The 21,549-nt window shown below is 39.1% G+C and overlaps 1 protein-coding gene across 1 annotated transcript in view; it reads right to left on the bottom strand.

Annotated features, from left to right (window-relative positions):
• The window catches only part of APBB2 (amyloid beta precursor protein binding family B member 2), a 429,171-nt gene that overhangs the window by 120,781 nt on the left and 286,841 nt on the right, over positions 1-21,549 (bottom strand). Inside the window, exons 7-9 of the mRNA XM_044681113.1 lie at positions 20,831-20,893; positions 20,326-20,411; positions 20,168-20,228 (exon numbers count right to left, since the gene is read on the bottom strand). Of these exons, the coding sequence (XP_044537048.1) occupies positions 20,168-20,228; positions 20,326-20,411; positions 20,831-20,893 (210 nt within the window). The remainder of the gene's footprint in view (positions 1-20,167; positions 20,229-20,325; positions 20,412-20,830; positions 20,894-21,549) is intronic.

Raw genomic sequence — 21,549 nt, 5'->3', positions numbered from 1 at the left:
ATTATTGGTCTCTTTTATCTCATATTTCTCACCATTCCTCACTATTCCAATTTATCCTTCCCACTGCAAAGTGGTTTTCCTTAAATTCGGATCTGACCACATCTCTTCCCTTCTTAATAAATTCCAGTGGCCATCCATTATTTCTAGGACCAAACAGAACTTCCCAAAGCAATCCATTCCACTTTGGGTCAGTTCTAATAATTAGGAAATGTTTCCTTATACTGGGTTAGTGTGTAATTGGAATCTTGTGCCTTTGAACTACATTACCCAGGAGCCCTGGGCTCCTGGGTAATGTAGTTCAAAGGCACAATTTTCTAATTACACAGCATTGCTTTTACAAGCAAAACAAATGTAATTCTTCATCCACAAAAAAGCCCTTCAATAAATAAATATGGTTACAATGCCTACTCTTAGTCTTACCTAGATTAAAGCTTTACAAAAGTTCCTCTTCTGGCATGGTTTTGTCCCCTCACCATCTTTTGGATACACTCTATTTTACTGATCTAGTTCTTAAAATGCAAATACCCAGCACCATAGGTATGACCTCACCAGGGAGGACTTCCCTTGGTATCAAGAATTACTTTGAGGTATACATCTTTACCTCATACTGCAAACTCTTTGGGATCAAGTTCTGTGTCACCTCAATCTTTGTAGACCCAGCACCCAAGACTTTAAGAAAGAAACTTCTTGCCTCATGTATATCCTCACCTTCTTATTTATTTACTTTTTTAAATAATTTAAAAATATTTTTCTATATTTACATGATTCATTTTCTTTCCCTTCCCTCTTCCCTCTGTCCTCCCAGAGCCGACAAGCAATTCCACTGGGTTGTACAAATATTATCACTTGATTTTCCATTTTATTCATTTATCATATTATTTTCCATATTATTCATTTTTGCTATAGAGTGATTTTTAAAAGCCTAAACCCTGAATCACATACCTACATATACATGTGAAAAATCCTCACCTTTTTTAAATTAGACAACGACTTTCCTACATCATTCTCTTTAAAGTCAATTCTGAGTCAAACTATTCTTCTGGCCTTTTCTCTTTTATTAATAAGTGTTATGCTCTACTTTTCTATGTATGCATTATGCATGGTCAATAGAATGGAAGTTCCTTGAGGACACAGACTGTTGCACCTGTTGTATTACTAGCATGTGATATGCATATTAGGCTCTTACTAAATATTTGTTATCAAGCCTACCTTGATAGATCCTGCCTCCTCGATCCCTAACAACCACAGTCACTACACCAAAATCAAATATTTCTCTTCAGTATCTCCTCCCTTCTCCTTCTGCAGCTCAGCCTAACTTTCTCCATGCTCCTTCCACTCCTCTGCTGCTCTTCTAGCCACTGTCTTTATGCCCTTTGATCTTGACACACACACAAAAAAATCAAGTGATTAATAAAAATAAAATTATAATATAAATAAAAATATATTACATGTATATATTTTTATTCTTTATACACATTTATATATATTTTATATAGAAATATATTTTTATTTATATATAAATATAAATTTGAATTTAACAAAAATAAAATAAATATAAAAATATAAAAAATATAAATTAATAAAAATAAAAAGGATTTCCATAATGTGGTGAGGATCCTATAAACGCTGCATAGGTAAATCTGGTGTTGAGCCATCACTTAGCATAATGCCTAGCCTACAAAAGGCATTCAGCATAGTCATCATTGACACTTAAGGGCAATGACTGGGGAATGGCTGATTCAGCAGAGGTCCACCCTTGGCAGGGGTCTGCCCCTCAGTGGTGGTCTATTCTGCTTTCACTTTATGGATTTTTTTGTGGGGGAGCGAGTGTTAAGAGGCTGTGAAATACCAAGCAGGAAGAGAAAGTACAAAAATATGGAGTCAGCATGTGTTTGTTTCTATCCATGGTTTCAGACATCCACTTGGTAGAACTTGGAATGCATATCCTATGGGTATGGGGGTCTTGCTGTATAGTACTAAAAAAACAGAATATTATGGTGCCTTAGAAAGAAATCATTAAAAAACCCACAAGGAACTACCAAAAAATTGTATGAATTGATGCAAATTAAGAACGTCAAAACTATAACTATATTTAAGAAAAATTTAAGACAGAAAACAAAGCAAACTGTTTCCAAACTTTCCCACTGAGACCTTCCACCTGATTCTACTCTTAACACCCTTTCTGAATGACCTAAACTCCTACTTTGCTAAAAATATTAAGGCTAATATGTAGGAGTTTTTCTCCTTCTCTCCTCTCTCCATACAAAAACTTGAATATCACCAGTCATCCTTGTCTGCTTTTTCTCCTCTCACAGAGGAAGAAGCACTCTTCCTTTCTAAAGTAAAAATCTCCCTTTGAACTTTACACTGTATCTCTCTCTTCTCTCACCTTGAGTCATCAGTTATCTCATTTTCCTCTATTTTATAACCAAGGATCTGTGAATCTTCCCCACAATATTTTGATTAACTATTTCAATAGTACTGTCTTCATTTGTAATCTTATGTATTTTATACATTTAAAAATATTATTCTGAGAAGGGATCTAGAGGTTTCACCAAACTATCAAAGGAGTCCTTGACACAAAAAAAGATCAAGAACATCAGATTTACATTCCTCCTATTGGTCTTCCTCTATGCCTACAAAGATATTTAGGTCTCTCTATCTTAGAAAACACTTTGGAAAATCTATTCTCCAAACTCCTTTGAGCTGTTAGCCATTCTCCTTTCTTTTAACACAGAACTTAGTCTACACGTCCACATTACCAATTCATTCCTCCTTCTTTTGCAATTTATCATCTCCTATATGCTACTGCAAATCTTCTATTAAAGGTCACCAGTGCTTCCCAAATTCAAGTTTCTTTTTTATTTTTTTTTCAGTCCCCATCTGCTTCAATATCTTTGCAGAATTAATGTTATTAAATACTCCTTCCTTCTTTAAACCTTTTGTTTCATGACATAACTTCTGGTTTCTCCTTTTCTGGGCAATCCTCTGTCTCTGCTGGCTACTCTTTCTCTCCTAAACATTACCTTTCCCTAAGGATCTATGCTTTGCTATCATGTTTTCTCTCATTATAAACTTCACTTTGATGATTTCATAGACTCTCATTGATTCAATCATTACTTCTATGCAAATGTCTATCGTAAACCACCTACATCTTCCCAGGACTAAAATTTAGACTTGCATTTCCAAGTGCCTGTTGGATTTCTCCAACTAGACTCTAGGTCAGAATTTCCAACTTAATATAGCCAAATCAGAAGTCTTCTCTTCCCCTCCTAAACTTATTCTCTTCCTAACTTTCCTATTTTTGTTCAGATCCCATGCTAAGGGAGTGTATATAGAGGAAAAAGAACACATCTAGAGAAACTTTCTCATTTGCTTTGGCTCTATATGCACCGGAGCCCTGGACTTAGATGTCAGGAAGACCCCCAAGTCCTAATTCAGGCACTTACAGACTGTGATGCCCTGAGCAAGCCGCTTTTCTCATTCTCGGCTTTCTTAACTGTACATACTTCACAGGATGCTGTGAAGATCAAATGAAGTAACAAATGTAAACCTAAAATTCTGGCAAACCTTAGACATTAATGCTAGTTATTATTTTTTAAGTTTTTAATGGCAATATGGTGGTAATTAAGACTCAAAACACTGAGTAACCACATCTTTAGTAACTGGAATAAATCCCACAAAATCATAAAGGCAGTCTTAAGAGTAAACATGTATTTGTAGAACCGCAGAGCCCCGAGATAATATTCTAAAAATCCCTGGATTTGAATTCACTCTAATAGCTTCTTAAAAAATCTCTTGAGATTCCTTTAACCTCTCAGGTTCTTAGAAGCTGACAGGCTGCAGGGATGGTTTTTAAGCAAAGGATTAGAAGTACATTATTAGGCAAACGAAAGAAATAACAAAACTACTCATTAATAAATGGAAGGGAATAAACATCACACCTCTCACTCTCCCCTTGCTAAACAAACATGTGAATTTGGCTGCAATATCCAAATTTCATCTTTAGAAAGAATGATGGGAAGAGATTATCCGGCTTTTCTCCTCTGTTTATAAGTCAGAGTGAATCCTTGTCTGGAACAACTCCGCATTTAAGGGAGGCAAGGGAATACCTATAAACTCCAAGCTCTACAAATCAGTAGGTCCAAGCTGTCATGTGCTAAATTATTAGGGGAATTAGTGAACATATTTCCTGTACCAGTGACTGTAGTTTTGAAGAGCTGCTTATTCATTTATGCAAATTTGTGGCACCCGTGGAGATACCAGCTGGGCTACCTCACATTACTCAAATGAAAATAACTTAAAATTCCATTTTGGAAAGAACAGGAGGGCACAGCTGTACTACCTCTCCTGATGCCTTAGAAAAAGCCACCCAAACCATGGGCCGAATCAACTTTTCCACCCATGTTTTCTCTAAGAACTAGTACACAGACTGTGTGACTGAGGAAAAGTTTGGGGTGGTTTTTAACTTCTTCCGAGCCCTTTGAATCTACCAAGTCTCAAAATGACAATTGTTGGATGGAATGTGGGAAAACTAGGCTGGTGGAGTTGTGACCTGATTCAACTATTTTGGAGAACAATTTGGAACTATGCCCAAAGGGCTTTTAAAACTATGCATGTGGGGCAGCTGGGTGGCTCAGTGGATTGAGAGCCAGGGCTAGAGATGGGAGGTCCTAGGTTCAAATCTGGCCTCAGACACTTCCCAGCTGTGTGACCCTGAGCAAGTCACTTGACCCCTATTGCCTAGCCCTTACCACTCTTTTGCCTTGGAGCCAATACACAGTATTGATTCCAAGACAGAAGGTAAGGGTTTAAAAAACAAAACAAAACTATGCATGCCCTTTGACTGAGTAATAATACCACTAGGTCTGTCTCCCAAAAAGATTTTTTTTTTTATAAAAGGAAAAGGACTTACATGTATAAAAATATTTATAGTAGTGTTTTTTTGTGGTGGTAAGGAATTGGAAATTGAGAAGATACCCATCAAATGGGGAATGGCTGAACAAGTTGTGGTGTATGATTGTGATGAAATACTATTGTGCTATGAGAAATGGGGAGCAGGAGGCTTTCAGAAAAACCTGGAAAGACTTAAATGAATTAATACAAAGTAAAGTGAGCAAAATCTAGGAGAACATCGCACATAGTAATAGCAATATTTTACAATGATCAACTGTGAATGACTTAGCTATCCTAAGCAATACAATCATCTAAGATAATTTCAAAAGACTCGTGATGAAAAATAATGCCATCCACCTTCAGAGAAAGAACTGATGGAGAACTGAATGCAGATCAAAGTGTACTTTATTTCTTTTTTCGGGAGAGTGGTTCCATTTCTTTTTCCAACATGGATAATGTGGATAAATGTTTTGTAAAACCTATCAAACTGCTTGCCTTCTCAATGGGGTGTGAGAAGAGGAAGGGAGAAAATTTGGAGCTCAAAAACTTAAAAAGAAAATATTAACATTTTTTACATGTAATTGGGGAAAAATTTTTGAAAAAAAGAGTCTCTCTCCTCTCTACCACAGTCTCTAAGATGGTAAAAAACTGCATCAGGCCAATAATAATGTGCTGATATAAAACCACTTATGAAAACCTCACAGTCTAAGGAGTCAAGAGTAGGGAAGGTGCAAGCTATACTCTGTGCAGTCAAGACATTCAGGGTTTGAAAACCTGGGTTCAGATACTAGCTTTATTTTTTATTACCAGTATAACTAGGGGAAAGTCCCTTAACTTCTATAAAATGGAGTGGTTGGACTACATGATCTCTTAAGATTTTGTTAACCTCCAAATTTAATGATCTTGTGAATATGAATGTTTCCTATCTTCTTCAGAGTCCTGGATAGGTCCTCTGAGAAATCCTGGTGCTGACTACTACCTCATAATACATGCAATTCAACATTTCTACATAGTTATTCAAAAGCCAGCCAAAATCAATCTAATGATTAGCTTCATTCTGAAGAAGGAAGGCAGAGAAAGAAACCACCTCATCAATAAATACTTATTAATCACTTCATTTTTCAGGCTGAACAAAACTCTGTCCAGACCTAGTCCTACTTCAGGGGCTACTTTCCTAGGCATTTATTATTCCAAATGGCGAGGCAATATTTAGGTCACAGATGATACCAATAGTTATGACCACTAAATTTGTGATTTATGTATGTTTGGGCAGCAAATTATTGCAAAATATTTGGTTCAAGAGTATTTAAGCAAGGAAGCAACAAACACAGAGGCATATTTGGAATGTGAATCTAGGAAAATACACAGGACAGTTCTAGTTTGAGAATATGATGTCATAACAGAAAGAGCACAGAGCTGGAAGGCACTGCTAGCCACTGTCATGTGGCTATGTGACGTTGGGCAAATTATTTCATTTTCTCCAGGCTCACGTGCTCTCATAAGTCAAATGAGACAGTTGGAAGAAACGATCTTGAAATTCCTCTTCAACTTGGACAACCTATAATTCTATTATTTCAAGCTTACTTATTTTTAAATTGCATGATAATGTGTAGCAACAGAAATAATCTAGTGTAAATAAAAGGGAACATAGAGACACAGTACTCAGAAATATCTTTTGAGAAATCATGGCCACCTTGATATAACTAGCTCAAGAGATGATTCAGAGAGTTAATCTTTATAATGGCACTTTATATATGGCACTTCTTCCTATAGTAGATGATGTACGGTAAGGTGAAAAATAAGTGCACCATTTCCCATAATTCTATATAAATTCCATAAGTGCACCATTTCCCATAATTCTAGTGCCCAAATACTAAAAGTTCCTTCTAGCTGAGTATTAAAAAAACAGCACAAAAATAAAAATCAAGCCAAATATCTTAATGAAATTTATGCAAAAGAATTATTTCAATTCTTTTCACTTCCTCCACTGGGACAAGAAATATATATATAAGCCCCATATACAAGATGAATAATAATAAGGGAATGATTCAACTCTTCCTTGCCTTCCTTCCTCTTCTTCCTCTTGCCAAGTCATCATTTTTAGCATAAATCATCTTTTAGTAAATCATTCCCCTCAGCTGGGTTTTTTGTGATCAATTAAAAAGTTAACGTTCTGACTACTTCTTCGTTGCCTACCATATAAATTCCAGACTCATCAGCCAGACATTTAAGGATCCCTATGACCTGGCTAGACCTACCTTTCCTGTCTTGTTTCACACTAATTTAATACTCTAGGCTCCTCTGAAGTTGGCCCACTTACCATTCCTTGAACTCAACATTCCTCCATTTCCCCACTGCCGAGTCACCTGTGCCTTGAGTGTCCCCCAATTTCTGATCTAGACTCTCTGAAATCTTACTCTGAGGTCCAGCTCAGGAGCCACCTTCTCAGGGGAAGCTTTCCTGAGACCTCTCAAAGAGGCAACAATATGTTTCTCTTTTCATCTCTCACTGAGTTTTATTTGACTTTGCCCTACATGACTATATTTTCCTATTATTGTTTTACAAATAGAACCTCGCCTACTAGCTTGCAAGCTTTTCAAGGATCAGGAATCCCTCACGTAACTGGGTTCATTTGTAATATCTGGCATGCATATTGTGCTTTTGGACTTACAAAGCACATTACAAGTATCTCACTGGATCCTCACAACAACCTTGGGGAGCAGGTAATTTTGCTCTTTTACAGATGGGGAAACTGGGACAAAGAGCCTTCCCCAGAGTCCCCAACTAATAAAGTATCTAAGAAAAAATTTGAACTCAGTTCTTCCCAACTCCAAGTCTAGCACTATACATTATGACACCTCGACGCTACATTCATTTTTCTGTTATACACACAGAGCACTCAATATAGGATGGTTAAATGAATTCAAAATCACAAAGTACCTCCCTCTATCAGGGCCATAGATACCAACAATCCAGCGCAATGGAAGTCCCCTGAAGGCAGGGGCGGTTTCATTTTTGCTTTTGAATTCACAATTGCTGGCCCATGAGAATCACTTTATAAATACTTGTTGGGGCAGCTCGGTGGCTCAGGGGACTGAGAGCCAGGTCTGGAGAGGAGTGGTGCTAGGTCTGAATATGGCCTCAGACACTTCCTAGCTCTGTGACCTTAGGGGCAAATCACCTAACCCTCACTGCCTAGCCCTTACCTTTCTTCTGCCAAAGAACTGATTACTTGGTGACAATTCTAAGACAGAAGATAAGGGTTTTCATTAAAATAGACAGAGGGATAGAGATATAGATGGATGGAGAGATAAATAGATAGACAGATAGAAAGACAGACAGATAGGTAGATAGATAAACAGACAGGTAGACACACACAGACAGACAGATAAGTAGGTAGATAGACAGATAGATAGATAGACAAACAAGCAGATAGAGATAGACAGAGGTAGGCAGACAGACAGACAGACAGGTAAGCAGATAGATAGACAGATAGATAGATAGATAGATAGATAGATAGATAGATAGATAGATAGATAGATAGATAGATAGATAGATAGATAGACAGACAGACAGATAGATAGGCAGACAGACAGGTAGAGAGAGAGAGACAGTAGACAGACAGACAGGCAGACAGACAGATAGGTAGATAAACAGACAGGTAGACAGACAGACAGATAAGTAGGTAGATAGGTAGATAGACAGAAAGATAGACAGGCAGACAAGTAGGTAGAAAGACAGAGATAGATAGACAGAGGTAGGCAGACAGACAGACAGGTAGGTAGATAGACAGATAGATAGGTAGGTAGACAGACAGACAGGTAGATAGAGAGACAGAGAGATAGAGATAGACTGGTAGACACACACAGACAGACAGACAGATAGATAGATAGATAGATAGATAGATAGATAGATAGATAGATAGACAGACAGACAGACAGACTTATTGAATGGTACAGGCTGCTCTGGCAATAAATAACAACCTTACCGAATATTATCTACACTTTTTGCTGGCTTTTTTTCCCTCTGCCTGCCTCTGTGTGTCTGTGTGTGTGGTGGCAGTAGTGGCATCAAGCCTGGTTGCAGCTTGGAGCAGGGCCCAGTGTGACAGGTTCCCGGTCCAAGCTGACACCAGCTGGCCATACCAGTGTTAGAGACTTGGTCTACTGCTGCTCCCGCCTGTTCCTGGAGTCTGCTCAGCTTTCAGATTGTAGAGGCGCATGATGTGCCCTAGTGATGATGCCTCTCTCTTACCAGTAGCCTGAGCCACTGCTGCTGCCAATATCAAACTGTGTCCTTTTCATGCACCTGCTGCCACAGACTTTCACCACTGCTGTTGCCACGGGTTGCCAACCCATTGTCTCAACTGTTTCCTATGGTGCATTTCTTTAGGGGAAGAGAGAATTTTTGAATTTCTCTAATTAACCATCTAAGGCATTTGCCCACCACAGGATACAGCTTTTACACGGGATACCAGGGCATTGGTTGATCAGTAAGTTTATAAAGATTTACTAAGCACCTACTACAGGCCACGCACATCATTGCCTTACAAAGCTACTCTCCAAAAACCAGTCACTTCAGTCTTTGACTCATTGAGGGCTGGAAACAGAAGTTTCTAAAGGGGACAAAAACCAGCACAATTTCCACTGACTTACCAATGAAAGGGCAACAACAGCTTTGGAAAGGTCAAAGCTGTAATCAGTGCTAAATGGCAAAGCTGGCATCTGAAAGCTCTGCTTTGCACTGGGCTTTATGTCAATCAGGAAGCAGGATGCTTGGTACATTGGAGCAAATGCTAGCCTAAAAACCAAGCATTTAGGGTCATAAGCCTCTATCTGCCAAGGCTCGCAGTGTCAATTTTGGGAAATTAATTGAGCTCTGTTAGCTTCATAGTCCCTTAACTAAATGAGGTTAACAGTAATCATTGCTTCCCAATGAGGTCAAAGGAATGGATTTTTTCCTTTTTCTTTAAAATAAATGATTAATAAGGGATGTTCTTGATAATTATTATTTTTAAATGATCCATTATTATAACAATAACATTACACTCGACATTAAGTCAAGTAGATTTTATTTTATAAAAGAAATATCTTCTTAGAAAGTTGGGTGCAGCCTGGAAGTCTATATTCAAATCACATCTGAAATGCAAGAATTGATTTTTTAAAATTCTCTAAGTGTTAGGTGAAGAGAGATCCTGTTCAGTTGTCTCTGTAGTTTTACAACATTCCCTGTCATTCTTGTCTCTCTTCCCAAAATCTCTCTTTCACAGAATTCTTCTTTTTTCTCTCTCTCTCCTTCCTTCCTTCCTTCCTTCCTTCCTTCCTTCCTTCCTTCCTTCCTTCCTTCCTTCCTTCCTTCCTTCCTTCCCTTCACTTAATCCAGGATATCAGTGTCCTTTGCTGCTTTGGTTCATTTCACATGCACAAACAGCCCTTTCCTAGAAAGAGCCACATTCATTTTGGTTAATATTTACACGCATGCTTTGGAAAACGCCGGGGAAAGACCCTCTTTCAATGCGGATTGAAGGAACCTACATCTACCTGTGGAGAAAAGGAGCCTCCACACAGTGGGACCTCGAAGGGTTCAGGGCTATCTGCGGACAAATGGCACAATAACAGGTCTTGAATGAAAATGATCAGACAACTCTTAGTGTGAGTCTTCTGTTTTGAATGGAGGGTTGAACCAATTTTTAGTCATAGGAGAATAGACTTGTGGATTTTAGATGTGGATTTAATCTTAGAGGATGGAGATTCCAGCCCCGTCATCTTATAGATGAGAAAGCTGAACTTTAGAGAGCTTGAGTGACTTGCATTGGGACTTCAGGTCCTTTAAAGTTATTTCCATTTTCTGTAGGTACTCTATGTAGGCTCTCATTACCAAAGGACTAGGCTAGAGTGGCTAGCCTGCTACAGGAGGAGTCTACCTCCCTCAAGTCTCTCCCTACTCTATCTAGCCTTCATTCAGCCACTAAAGTGATTTTTCTAAGGCACAAGGTCTGACTGTGCCTTCCCCACTTCCCTCCAGTGTTGCCCTGTAGCCTCCAGACCAAATACAAAATCCCCTGTTTGGCATTCAAAGCCCTTTATAACCCAACCACCTCCTACCTTTCCAGTTTTCTTAGACCTTACTCTCAGGCAAGTACTCTTTGATCCAGAGGACCCGACCTCCTTGCAATTCCTCCAACAAGACACCTCATCTCTTGGCTCTGGGCATCTTCTCTGGCTGTCCCCCATCCCTGGAATTCGCTTCCTTTTCATCTCTGTCTCCTGACTTCCTTGGCTCATTCACATCCCAATTAGAATCTCATCTTCTATAGGAAATCTCTCTCACCCCCTCCTAAATGTCTTCCTACTTCTCTGTAGATAGCCTGTTTGTCTATATTTATTTGCTTGTTTTCCCAGTGACCACCCTGAGGGCAGGGACTGTCTTCTGCTTCTTTTGGTAGCCTCAGTACTTAGCACAGCAAAAAGAAACCTAAAGAGATCTTGTGATTTGAATACCATTCACTAAGGGGATTTCTAAATACTAAACATACTTTCTAGGACTTTTTCAACATTTATTATAGAAAGTGGATTATTATGTGTTATTGTTCATTCTTTTTTTGTTTTTTTTTTAAAGCCCTTCCCTTCCCTCTTGGAGTCAATACTGTGTATTGGCTCCAAGGCAGAAGGGTAGGCAATGGGGGTCAAGTGACTTGCCCAGGGTCACACAGGTAGGAAGTGGCTGAGGTCATATTTGAACCCAGGACCTCCCGTCTCTAGGCCTGGCTCTCAATCCACTGAGCTACCCAGCTGCCCCCTGTGTTATTGTTCATTCTTAAAGACACACCAAGAAATATTTTCATGAATGTCCTTAGGGTGATGTACCTAGTACAAGACATCAGTTTAGTACTACTACAAATAGCTACACCCAATATTCCTCTGGGAATTTACAATTTATAAAACCCTTTCACATCCATCATCTCATCTGACACTAACAACCTTACAAAGATAGTTGGGTAGAATTTATTGTCCCCATTTTTTAGAAGAGAAAATTAAGGCTCAAATAAGTTCTATAAATCACAAAGCTTATAAATGTCGGAGCCAGGAACTCAAAACCAAATGAATTTACTCCAATTCTAGTACTCTTAGTCTCAACATCACACGTTAAAGCTTCCCAACCTCAGTCAAAGGGAGGCTTTCTTTATCTACTTTGCTTATTTTTTTATAACATTCTTTCAATACAACTCTGACAGCCCCTCTCCAAACATCTAAAAATAACAATTTATTACAATATTTTAAAAAGTGATATAGAGGGGTGCGGTGGAGAAAAGGCAAGCCTCGGTGTCACACACACACAAAAAAGCCTGGGTCCAAGTTCTGCCTGGAAAAAAGTAGATATGGGACTATAATCAAATTATTCCAATTAATTCCTACATCCCATGCAATTCCCCAAGACTCTAAGGCATCCATGAGTTATAAATCAGCATCAATGAAAGGAATTCCCAATCAATAAAAACAAAACTATATAAATAAATTAAACAAACATAAATATATATAGGAAAATATAAATGAAATAAATTAAAAATAAAATGAAATAAAAATAAAACAAATGTAATTTTCAAAATCGTCCACAAGGTGGCAGACCACAGCCTTTACCAAAAATGTGTCACTTCCTCAAACCTATCAATCCATTTCTTAAACAAGTCTATTTTATTCAATTCAACACACCTTTATTAGGAAATTACTACATGTGTGGCTCTTCTAGGCCCAAGGACAATACAAAAAAAATTTAGAGACAACTCCCTGCGTTACAGATACTTAATTTTTTAAGCCTATAGGTTTTCACAGTTCTTATTTTGTTATTTTCCTAACAGAGACTTATTTTTAACAACACTAACTGATTGAGCACCATCACAGGCTGTGCTAGGTGTGGCAAAAGATTAATCCCTGTGCACAAAGCACACCCTATAGGACTAAATTAGGAAATGACACAGTCCCTGCCCACACAGAGAGATTTATTTGGGTCACTCAAGCCAAAAAAAGAAAGAAAAAAGAAAAAAAAGGGGGTTTTGGTAGGCAAAAAAAAAAAAAAAAAGTTGTTTTGCTATTTAGGTTGGGCTATTAAGTATAGGAAGCAAAGTAAATGGACAGAGAGAAAAAAGTCAGAGATTCGAGTGAAATGCCGAGGTCGCTGGGCAATGGGGATAAGAACAGGAGGCATTGTCAAAAAAAGTGCTGGGACAAGATTCCCAGAAGATGTGGGTTTAAATCCTAACCCCATCACTTACTACCTGCTTGACCGCTGAGAAATCCCTTAATCTCTTTGGGCTGCAGTTTCCTCCTCTCTTAAATGAGGAAGTTGGACTGGATGGAGAATCAGTCCACGTGGGCTACGTGTGCCTCCCAACTCTCCCCAATCCAGCCCAAACCAGATATAGGTCCTAGCTGATTTTAGTGTGTCTGTGCATTCATAAAAAAGAAATAAACGTGTGCTTTTCTAAGTCAATAGATAGAGCCCACGGGGATGCTCGTGTGCAGGGTGGAGGTCTCCACTTCTTTTTGAGTTGTGGGTCCCTTCAGTTTCTAAATCCACAATCAGACACTACACAGCAAACTGAAGTGGACATTCCAAGAAAGAGGAAATGTGTGAACAAAGACTGCAGGGAAGGTATTTATGGGACAGGGAGGAGAACAACCTGGCCAAGAGCTGAGGTTTCCTTCCAGATCACCCTAGAGTGGAGCTGGAGTTTCCTTTGAGAACTGTTCGTTTTTCCTTTCTCTGGATGGCCAGCACACGTCGAGCCCAGTGCCTGGCACGTCGTAAATGTTTAGTAAAAGCTTGGTGACTTGATTTGACTAACAGCATAGAGAGTGGGACTAAGCCTAGTCTAAGGAGTTTGGGAAACACGTGTGAGTCACTGAAGCAGTGGGAGAATGTGATGAAAATCATGTGTTATAAAACTTAATCTAGCTACGGTTCTCAGGGCTGCATGAAAAGGAGAAGGAAAGACGGTGAGGAGACCAGGTGGGAACTATGGCAAGAATCGGGGCATGTAAGACAACAAGGATATGGATGGAGGGCACCGTTAATGGGAAAGGTGTAATCCTGAGCCTTAAGCCTTGCTGATTTTGACCAGATTCCCAGAAATTCCATGGAATTGGTTCAGCACAGAAGTGTCCAACAAGCCACTGAGAACACTCCCTTCAGGGGCTCAGAAAGCAGATTAAAATGAAATTGGGAAGTAGTTAACAAAATTGAAAAAACAAAAACAGAACACAGATAATGTTCACTATGCCATTTATAGGGATCATGATGTATATCTCAGTGGCTCCATTTCCATTTGAGTTTCACACCTTTGGTTTAGGAGGAGACTTTAGCCTTAGCCCTGAGACTTTCACTTTTTATTACTTTTTAAGCCTGATTACTTTTGTTGTTGTTACTGAGTCATTTCAGTCATGTCCAACTCTTTTTTTTTTTTCTTGGCAAAGATACTGGTGTGGTTTGCCATTTTCTTCTCCAAATCTTTTTACAGAAGAGGGAATGGAGGCAAACAGAATGAAGTGACTTGCCCAGGGTTACACAATTAGTGAGTGTTTGATACTAAAGCTCAACTTGAGTCACGTGCTTTCCTGGTCTTATTAGTGCCCTAGGTCTGCTTGATTCTCTGGGTTCAGAGACCTGTAAAATCGGATCCCTAATTAGCTTTACCCTCCATCTGCAGCTCCTCCCACTACCATAAATGAATATCTGATTCTAACAAACTTTCTCTCAGACTCTTCTTCCCCTTTCATCCACCTTTTTCATTTTGTCCACAGTTTCTGAGTGATTTTGGAAACCTCCTGGTATAAAGGCTGAGAGGAAAACAGCATTGGGTTTGGATTCAGAGGATTTAGGTTCAAATCTTAACTTTCACCTAATACCCAAGGGACCTTTCTGACCTTGGTTCTATCAAAACAACCATTTTATGGTTCCATCTTACACCCAATTTACAGGAAGGGAAATTTTCATGAGAGGATCTTGTAATCCTTTCAGCTCTAAACCTGTGCTTCTAAGATCTTTATTTCATATTGTTTCCCTTCATAAATTCCAAGTCCCAAACTAGAAAATGAGCCATTACTCTAAGTAAGCACTCCGTGGTCTCCTGTGTCTCTTCAGTACAGGTTCTTGACCCTGCCTGGAATGAATTTCTTGCTTATCTCTATTCTTAGAATCTTTATCTTCCTTCAAGGTTTAACTTGAGTGCCTCCTCCTACTTGAAAGCTTCTCTGACATTCCCCAATAATTTTTACCATTTTGCCATTTCTCTTCTCAATTTTCCTTATAAATAGAAGCACTTGGGGCAGCTGGGCAGCTCAGTGGATTGAGAGCCAGGCCTAGAGATGGGAGGTGCTTGGTTCAAATCTGGCCTCAGACACGTCCCAACTGTGTGACCCTGGGCAAGTCACTTGACCCCCATTGCCCACCCTTACCGCTCTTCCACCTATGAGCCAATACACAGAAGTTAAGGGTTTAAAAAAAATTAGGAAAAAAATAAATAGAAGCACTTGTGTACACATTGCATTTCTTTTTCTTAATTAATTAAATTAATTGATTTAGAATATTTTCCCTTGGTTACATGATTCATGTTCTTTCCCTCCCTTCCTCCTCCCCCCTCCTGTAGCCAATGAGCAATTCTACCGGATTTTACATGTGCCATTGACCAAGACCTATTTCCATATTATTGATAGTTGCACTAGGGTGATCGTTTAGAGTCTACATCCCCAATCACATCCCCGTCAAACCAAGTAATCAAGCAAATGTTTCTCTTCTGGTACACATCACATTTCTATCTAACTGATGGCCAATTCCTCAAAGTCAAGGCATTTAAAAAAATCTTCATCTCTGGGACCTAGTTTTGTAACTTGCATAGAGAAAGCTGTTAATAAATGTTCAGTGAAATTCAATTCATTTAAAATCTGTTAAGTATTTCCTATGATCAAGGACTACTGGCCTCACATCATCCACTCTATTTGGATAGGCAGTGTTACATAGTGGGTATAGACCCACGAAGACAAAGTCTGAATCCATTTTCTGACCCAAACTGGCTCACTTAATCTCTCAGTGCTCTAGGCAAGTCTCTGAGAATCTAAGCTGCAGAGAAGATACTTCCTTGCATCAAAAGGGGAGTTTTGTTTTCCAGTGAAATCACAGGTTCCCTATTCTGACATGCAAGGCATCAGGTTAGCTGCTCCCAGATACAAAAACAAAACAATGAAATGATACTAGTTTAGTAATGGCTCCTAGGTGTCAAAATTTAGGATTTAGTATCTACTCACTTCCTTGGTTTTTAATTTATTGGTCAACTAATCAATTAGCATTTATTCAGAATCTACTTTGTGCTACCTTATTTGATTCCCTGGGATGGTGGTGTCATTGTCTCCATTTTTTAGTTAAGGAAACTGAGGCAGGCAAGTTTAAGTGACTTGCCTCGCCACAGAGCTCTTAAGTGTCTGGGGCTGGATTTGAATTTAGATCTTCCTAACTTCAGGCCCAGTGCTCAATCCACCATACCACCAGCTGGCATAAGGGAAGCCTCCTTGGCTGGTAGGATCTCTTCCTTCAGGGCCCACAGCAGGGACCACCCAGCCCAGGAAGTCATCCCTGATTATCTGACCCAGAAGTGATTCTCCTGTCCCCAAATCATAACTACGTGTCTCCTATATATTTGTTTTCTGTACTTAATCTCTTTGTAATTTCAATCTACCACATCAGCTTCATTAGCCTAGAGGCAACTAGAGGGAAGAGAGGAGACAACTGTTTATCTTTTTCTCTCCATCTCCTAGCATAATGCCTTCAGAAGGCTTTCAGCATAGCTATTACTGACACCAAAAGGCAAAGATTGGGGAATGGCTGATTCGCCAGGGGTCTTCCCCTCAATGGTGGTCTCTTCTGCTTTCACTTTCTAGATTTTTTGTGGGGGGAAGAGGGAGTATTAAGAGGCTGTGAAGCACCAAGCAGAGAAAGAGAGCACATAAATATGAAGTCAGCAGGTGTTTGCTTATATCCATGGTTTCAGCCATCCACTTGGTAGAACTTGGACTGTATCTTCCGTGGGTAGGAGGGTCCCACCGCATAGCATATTAATAAAGCAGAATGTTATGATGCCTCGGAAAGAAACATAAAAAAAAAACCACAAGGAACTACCAAAAAAAGTGTATGAATTAATGCAAATTAAAAACATCAAAATCAACATTCTATCCGAGAGAAAAAAAGAAAGAAAACAAAGCCAAAGGAGATCTATGGGGCACCTGGAAAAGGGACAGATCAATCACATTTTACAAACACATTCCTTGTTTGCTCGCTGTTGATTGGTTTGGCTCTAAATGTTAAATAGGAATGATTTTATGTAAGATTCTATTCCCCGTTTCATAAATTTGCAAGGTCGTGTTGGTGCTTATTAAGTTTATAACAAAAAAGATTTGAATTGGAGTCCTCAAATTTTCATGGAAAAACTACATTTAAAAATTTTTAGCAACTAAATTTTAAAAGGAATGACATGCAGAACTGGCTTGTTTTGCCTGAATTCAGTCTGGTTTCAACAGAGCATATATATACCACAGAGCTCTCTCCCACTGCTTCAGAAGAAGGTTTGGCCAACACTGAATAGTTCACAAAAGGCTAAAGATAGTCATTGGTACATAGGAGAAAACCTGGGGGACAAAAAGCCCAAATGTACAGAGCTTAGGGAGACAGGCCAGCTGTTCCTCCTATTCCTGTCTTCCCTTCTATCTCTATCCCTCCCGTCACTCTCCTTTATCACTCCTGACATTTCCCCTTTGTCTTTTTTTTTCTTTTTCTTTTTAACAGATGCCTCTGGCCCAGCAGGTAGTGGTACAGACAGACTGTGCTGCAGGAGGAAGGACCTGCAGCCCTTGCTGAAAGCCCTTGTAAAAGACCTGGTAGCAAAACAGATTATTCACCCTCAGCCTTCCTGTTTTATGCATCTCTTCCTTGCCATAAATTTTATCTTTTAAAACTCAGCATGCTCGCAGGAGTGCAAGGACTTGTTCGGAATGCCACCTGCTTCTGGAGTAGCTGTCCTCCCTCCGCTGAGCTAGAAATGTCATTGTGGTCAACAGGATCAGGAGAGATTTTCATCATATTCTTCTTTAGGAGACTCCCAGAAATATGAAGAACACTAAATTTTGACTTCAATAAAGAATCAAGGGAACATAAATCAGGATGCTAAGACACTTTGAGTCCGCTCCACTCAACCCATTGCTTTTAAGGCTCTTTGGACATGAAGATGCTATACTCATGTAGGATTTGAGGGAGAAGAAGGAAACTTAGAATTGCCTGCCCTCCCATCCCAAATCTAAGCCAGTTATCTTTAACTTAAAAGATAGCTAAATGGCACAGGAGAGAAAGAGCTCTGGAACTAGAGTCAGAAAGACCAAAATTCGAATCTAGCCTCAGCAATGACTAATTGAGTGACTCTGGACAAGTCAGTCTCCATTTCTTCAACTTTAAAATGAAGATAATAATAGTAACTATCATCCAGAGTTATTGTTAGGAACACAGTATTTGAATACTACCTGGGACATAGTAAGCTCTTAATCCATCTTTCCATCCTTCTAGAAAGGAGGAAAGAAGAAAATAAGGGAAGAGAAGAAGTGGGAAGAGAGAAGATAACTATTTTAGAAATTGCCAAGTATAATCAAATCTAATCCTCTGAAAAAAGGATCCACTCTGACTCAAGGGCTATTCTACTGATTTACATTTGCCATTTAAGAACTGAAAGCTCTTCCTACCTTCTCCATTAAGAGAGCAAGATAATTAGTCAAGCTAAAAAAAAGAATATTAGGGTAATAATTTTAAAATTCTTAAATCATGCAAAGGACTGAAGTGGTGGGCTGAACACTTGTAAGCACTGAATGGTGAGTGGTGGGTGGTTAAAGAACAATTCTTTGGAATAAGATGTGGGGGTTTTAGTGGATCCTCTAACTCATTAGGAGTCAACAGCATGACATGAGAGGCCCAAAACCTAAATATAATCATGAGGTGCATTTATGAAGCATGATGAACCATAATACGGGAAGTGATAGCCCAGCAACACTCTGCTAACAAGACTCCATCTGGAATATCGCTCTTGGTTCTAAGCATCCAAAGGAAACTGACAAGCTACATCACCAAAATGGTGACAGGTGACGCAACCATAAGGACCAATTGAAGAAACCAAGGAAGGCTCGCCTGGAGAAAAGATGACTTTGTGAAGATGTGATGGTTATTTAAGAATTAGAGAGTCTATCACAAGAAAGAGGGACTTCCTCTTGCTGGTTCCAAGACTACTCGTGATCAATGGGTAGCTAGGCAATGCAGTGGATAGAGTGCCAGGGCTGGAGTCAGACTCATCTTCTCAAATTCAAATCTAAACTCAGACACTTACTAGCTGTGTGACCCTCAGTACATGCCTTAACTCTGTCTGCCTCAGTTTGTTCACTTATAATAAGAGCTAGAGAAGGAAAAGGCAAACCACTCTAGCATCTTTGCCCAGAAAACCTCAAAATGGGGTCATGAAGAATCTGATAGGACTGAAACAACTGAACAATAATAAACCACAGTAGTACTCAATAGACATTTCCCAAAGAGGTAGATTTATGGTCACTGATCAGAGCAATTCGAAAGTGGAAAGAGGCTGCCTGAAGAGGTAAAAGATTCCTTCCCCACTAGACTAGGACCCCCTCAGGGAACCATGAACAACCATTAGCTCTGTATGTCAGAGAAGGATTCCTACATTGGGAGAGCCCAGACTGGTTGGCCTTTGGTGTCTCCAATTTTATGATTCTGTGAATCTGTGCTGCTCATTGAGATGCTGCCATCCTCAATGTGGGCATATACATCAAGAAGGGCAAGCATACGAAAGGTATATTGAAAGGAAACAGTCACATTCTGGGAAGAATGGAGGATGAAGCAGCTACGGTTACTACTTTGCACCATGTAACTATTCCTTGAGGGCAGAGAGGATGCAATTCATCTTTTTCTCTCCAGTTCTTCTAGCATCATATCTACCTGACATTGTTGCTATCACCTGGGTGCAACGACTGGGGAATGGTTGATTCAGCAGCCATTCTATCTGTCTGTCTGTCTGTCTGTCTGTCTCCTCGTAGCAGTCTCTTTTGCCTTCATTTTTCTGTGTTTTTTGTTTTGTTTTGTTTTTTTTAAAGAAACCATCAGGAGTAGAAATTCAACTTGAAAAAGGACCAAGACCCTGACTGTAGACATTTTGATGAAAGTAGGTTTTCCTACTTACCTTGGCTTCTGGGTCACTATTAATACTACAGGAATCATCATCATCAGCTTGTGGGACATGTCTACAAAGAAAACAAAAGCACACTGGGTTTACCACCAAAAGCTATAGCTCTGGATGGAGCTAAAATGTGGTTCGAATCAACATTTCCAATACTCTACCTGAGTTTCAAAGATGCATAGCGTAAGGTGGCTCCTTCAAACTCTTTTAAACTGGGGTCTGGGTTAACTGTGGCTGCATGCAAATCCTAGGGGGGAAAGCTGAAATTTATTATTATAGAATTAAGTGCCCTTTCTACTACAGATACCTCTAACGTCAAATGGAGAAAACATCATCCCTGCATAGAAGCATATAGTATATGCTGAGCTAAGGTAGGAAAAGGCATGCAGAGGGTAGTTGGACTATTAGATAGATAGTGCAAGCACCTTGTTCTTAGAACACATTTACTCTGAAGAATTCAGACTGAATTTAATCAAAGAGGAAAAAAATCAGACAAAGGCAACATGTTTGTGAGCTGGACATTGCTAACAAGAACCCCAATCATTCTCTCTCTGTAATATGAATGGTATTCATGAAGAAGAAAAATATACAGCCACAGCCATGCAAAAAAAAAAAAAGGAAAAAATATACAGTATTAAATGTTCTAAAATCTGACAATATACTTGCCTTCCAAATGTCACTATTAATCTTTCCCCCATTCAGAACAGCAAAATCACTCCATGGCTGTTTCTAGACATGTAATTATTCACATAGGAAGAAGCACATTGATAAAATAAAAATAAAAAAAGAACAAAAAAAAAACACAAGACACCGTTGTTAGCATTGATATTCACGGGATGAGTTAGGGAACAGATTAACTCTACTTTTAACTAGTTAGTCAATTCTAGAATGGCATCTGGAGAGGAATTTAACTAGAATGGGAGGAGGAGGGGAACAGAGGGAAAAATGGTTCTACAACTACTTACCAAAACAAATGATTGAAACAAGGAAAAAAGTCCACATGTATTAGAAACAGACAATGAGGATATTTTCTAAATGTGATCTCAAAATCAAACACGATGTTTCTGAGTATGAATGTTAAACATGTCTAAGCCTCCATCAAACTTACTCTTTATAAAACGGAATTTTATTTGGAGAGGAGGGTAGGCATAAATGATAAGCCTGCTAAATACGTTGTCAGGAGATTTGGCAACACTCAAATAAAAGGAAACAGAACACTAAAGTCAACTTATTTTCACATTAACAGAAGAAAAAAAGACAAAATGAAGGGGAAAAGGTGATTAGTAAGGAGCACAAACAGACTTCTCACTGAAACTCAGTGCAACAAAAATAGCTGTAAATAATGTAATGCAGCTTCCTTCAACTGATAAAAAGCACTGTTCTCA

Source organism: Gracilinanus agilis, chromosome 6 (genome assembly GCF_016433145.1).
Source record: "Gracilinanus agilis isolate LMUSP501 chromosome 6, AgileGrace, whole genome shotgun sequence".
NCBI classification, from domain to species: Eukaryota; Metazoa; Chordata; class Mammalia; order Didelphimorphia; family Didelphidae; genus Gracilinanus; species Gracilinanus agilis.
Note: the sequence above shows the minus strand (reverse complement) of the source record. Positions and strands in the feature narration are given on the sequence as shown.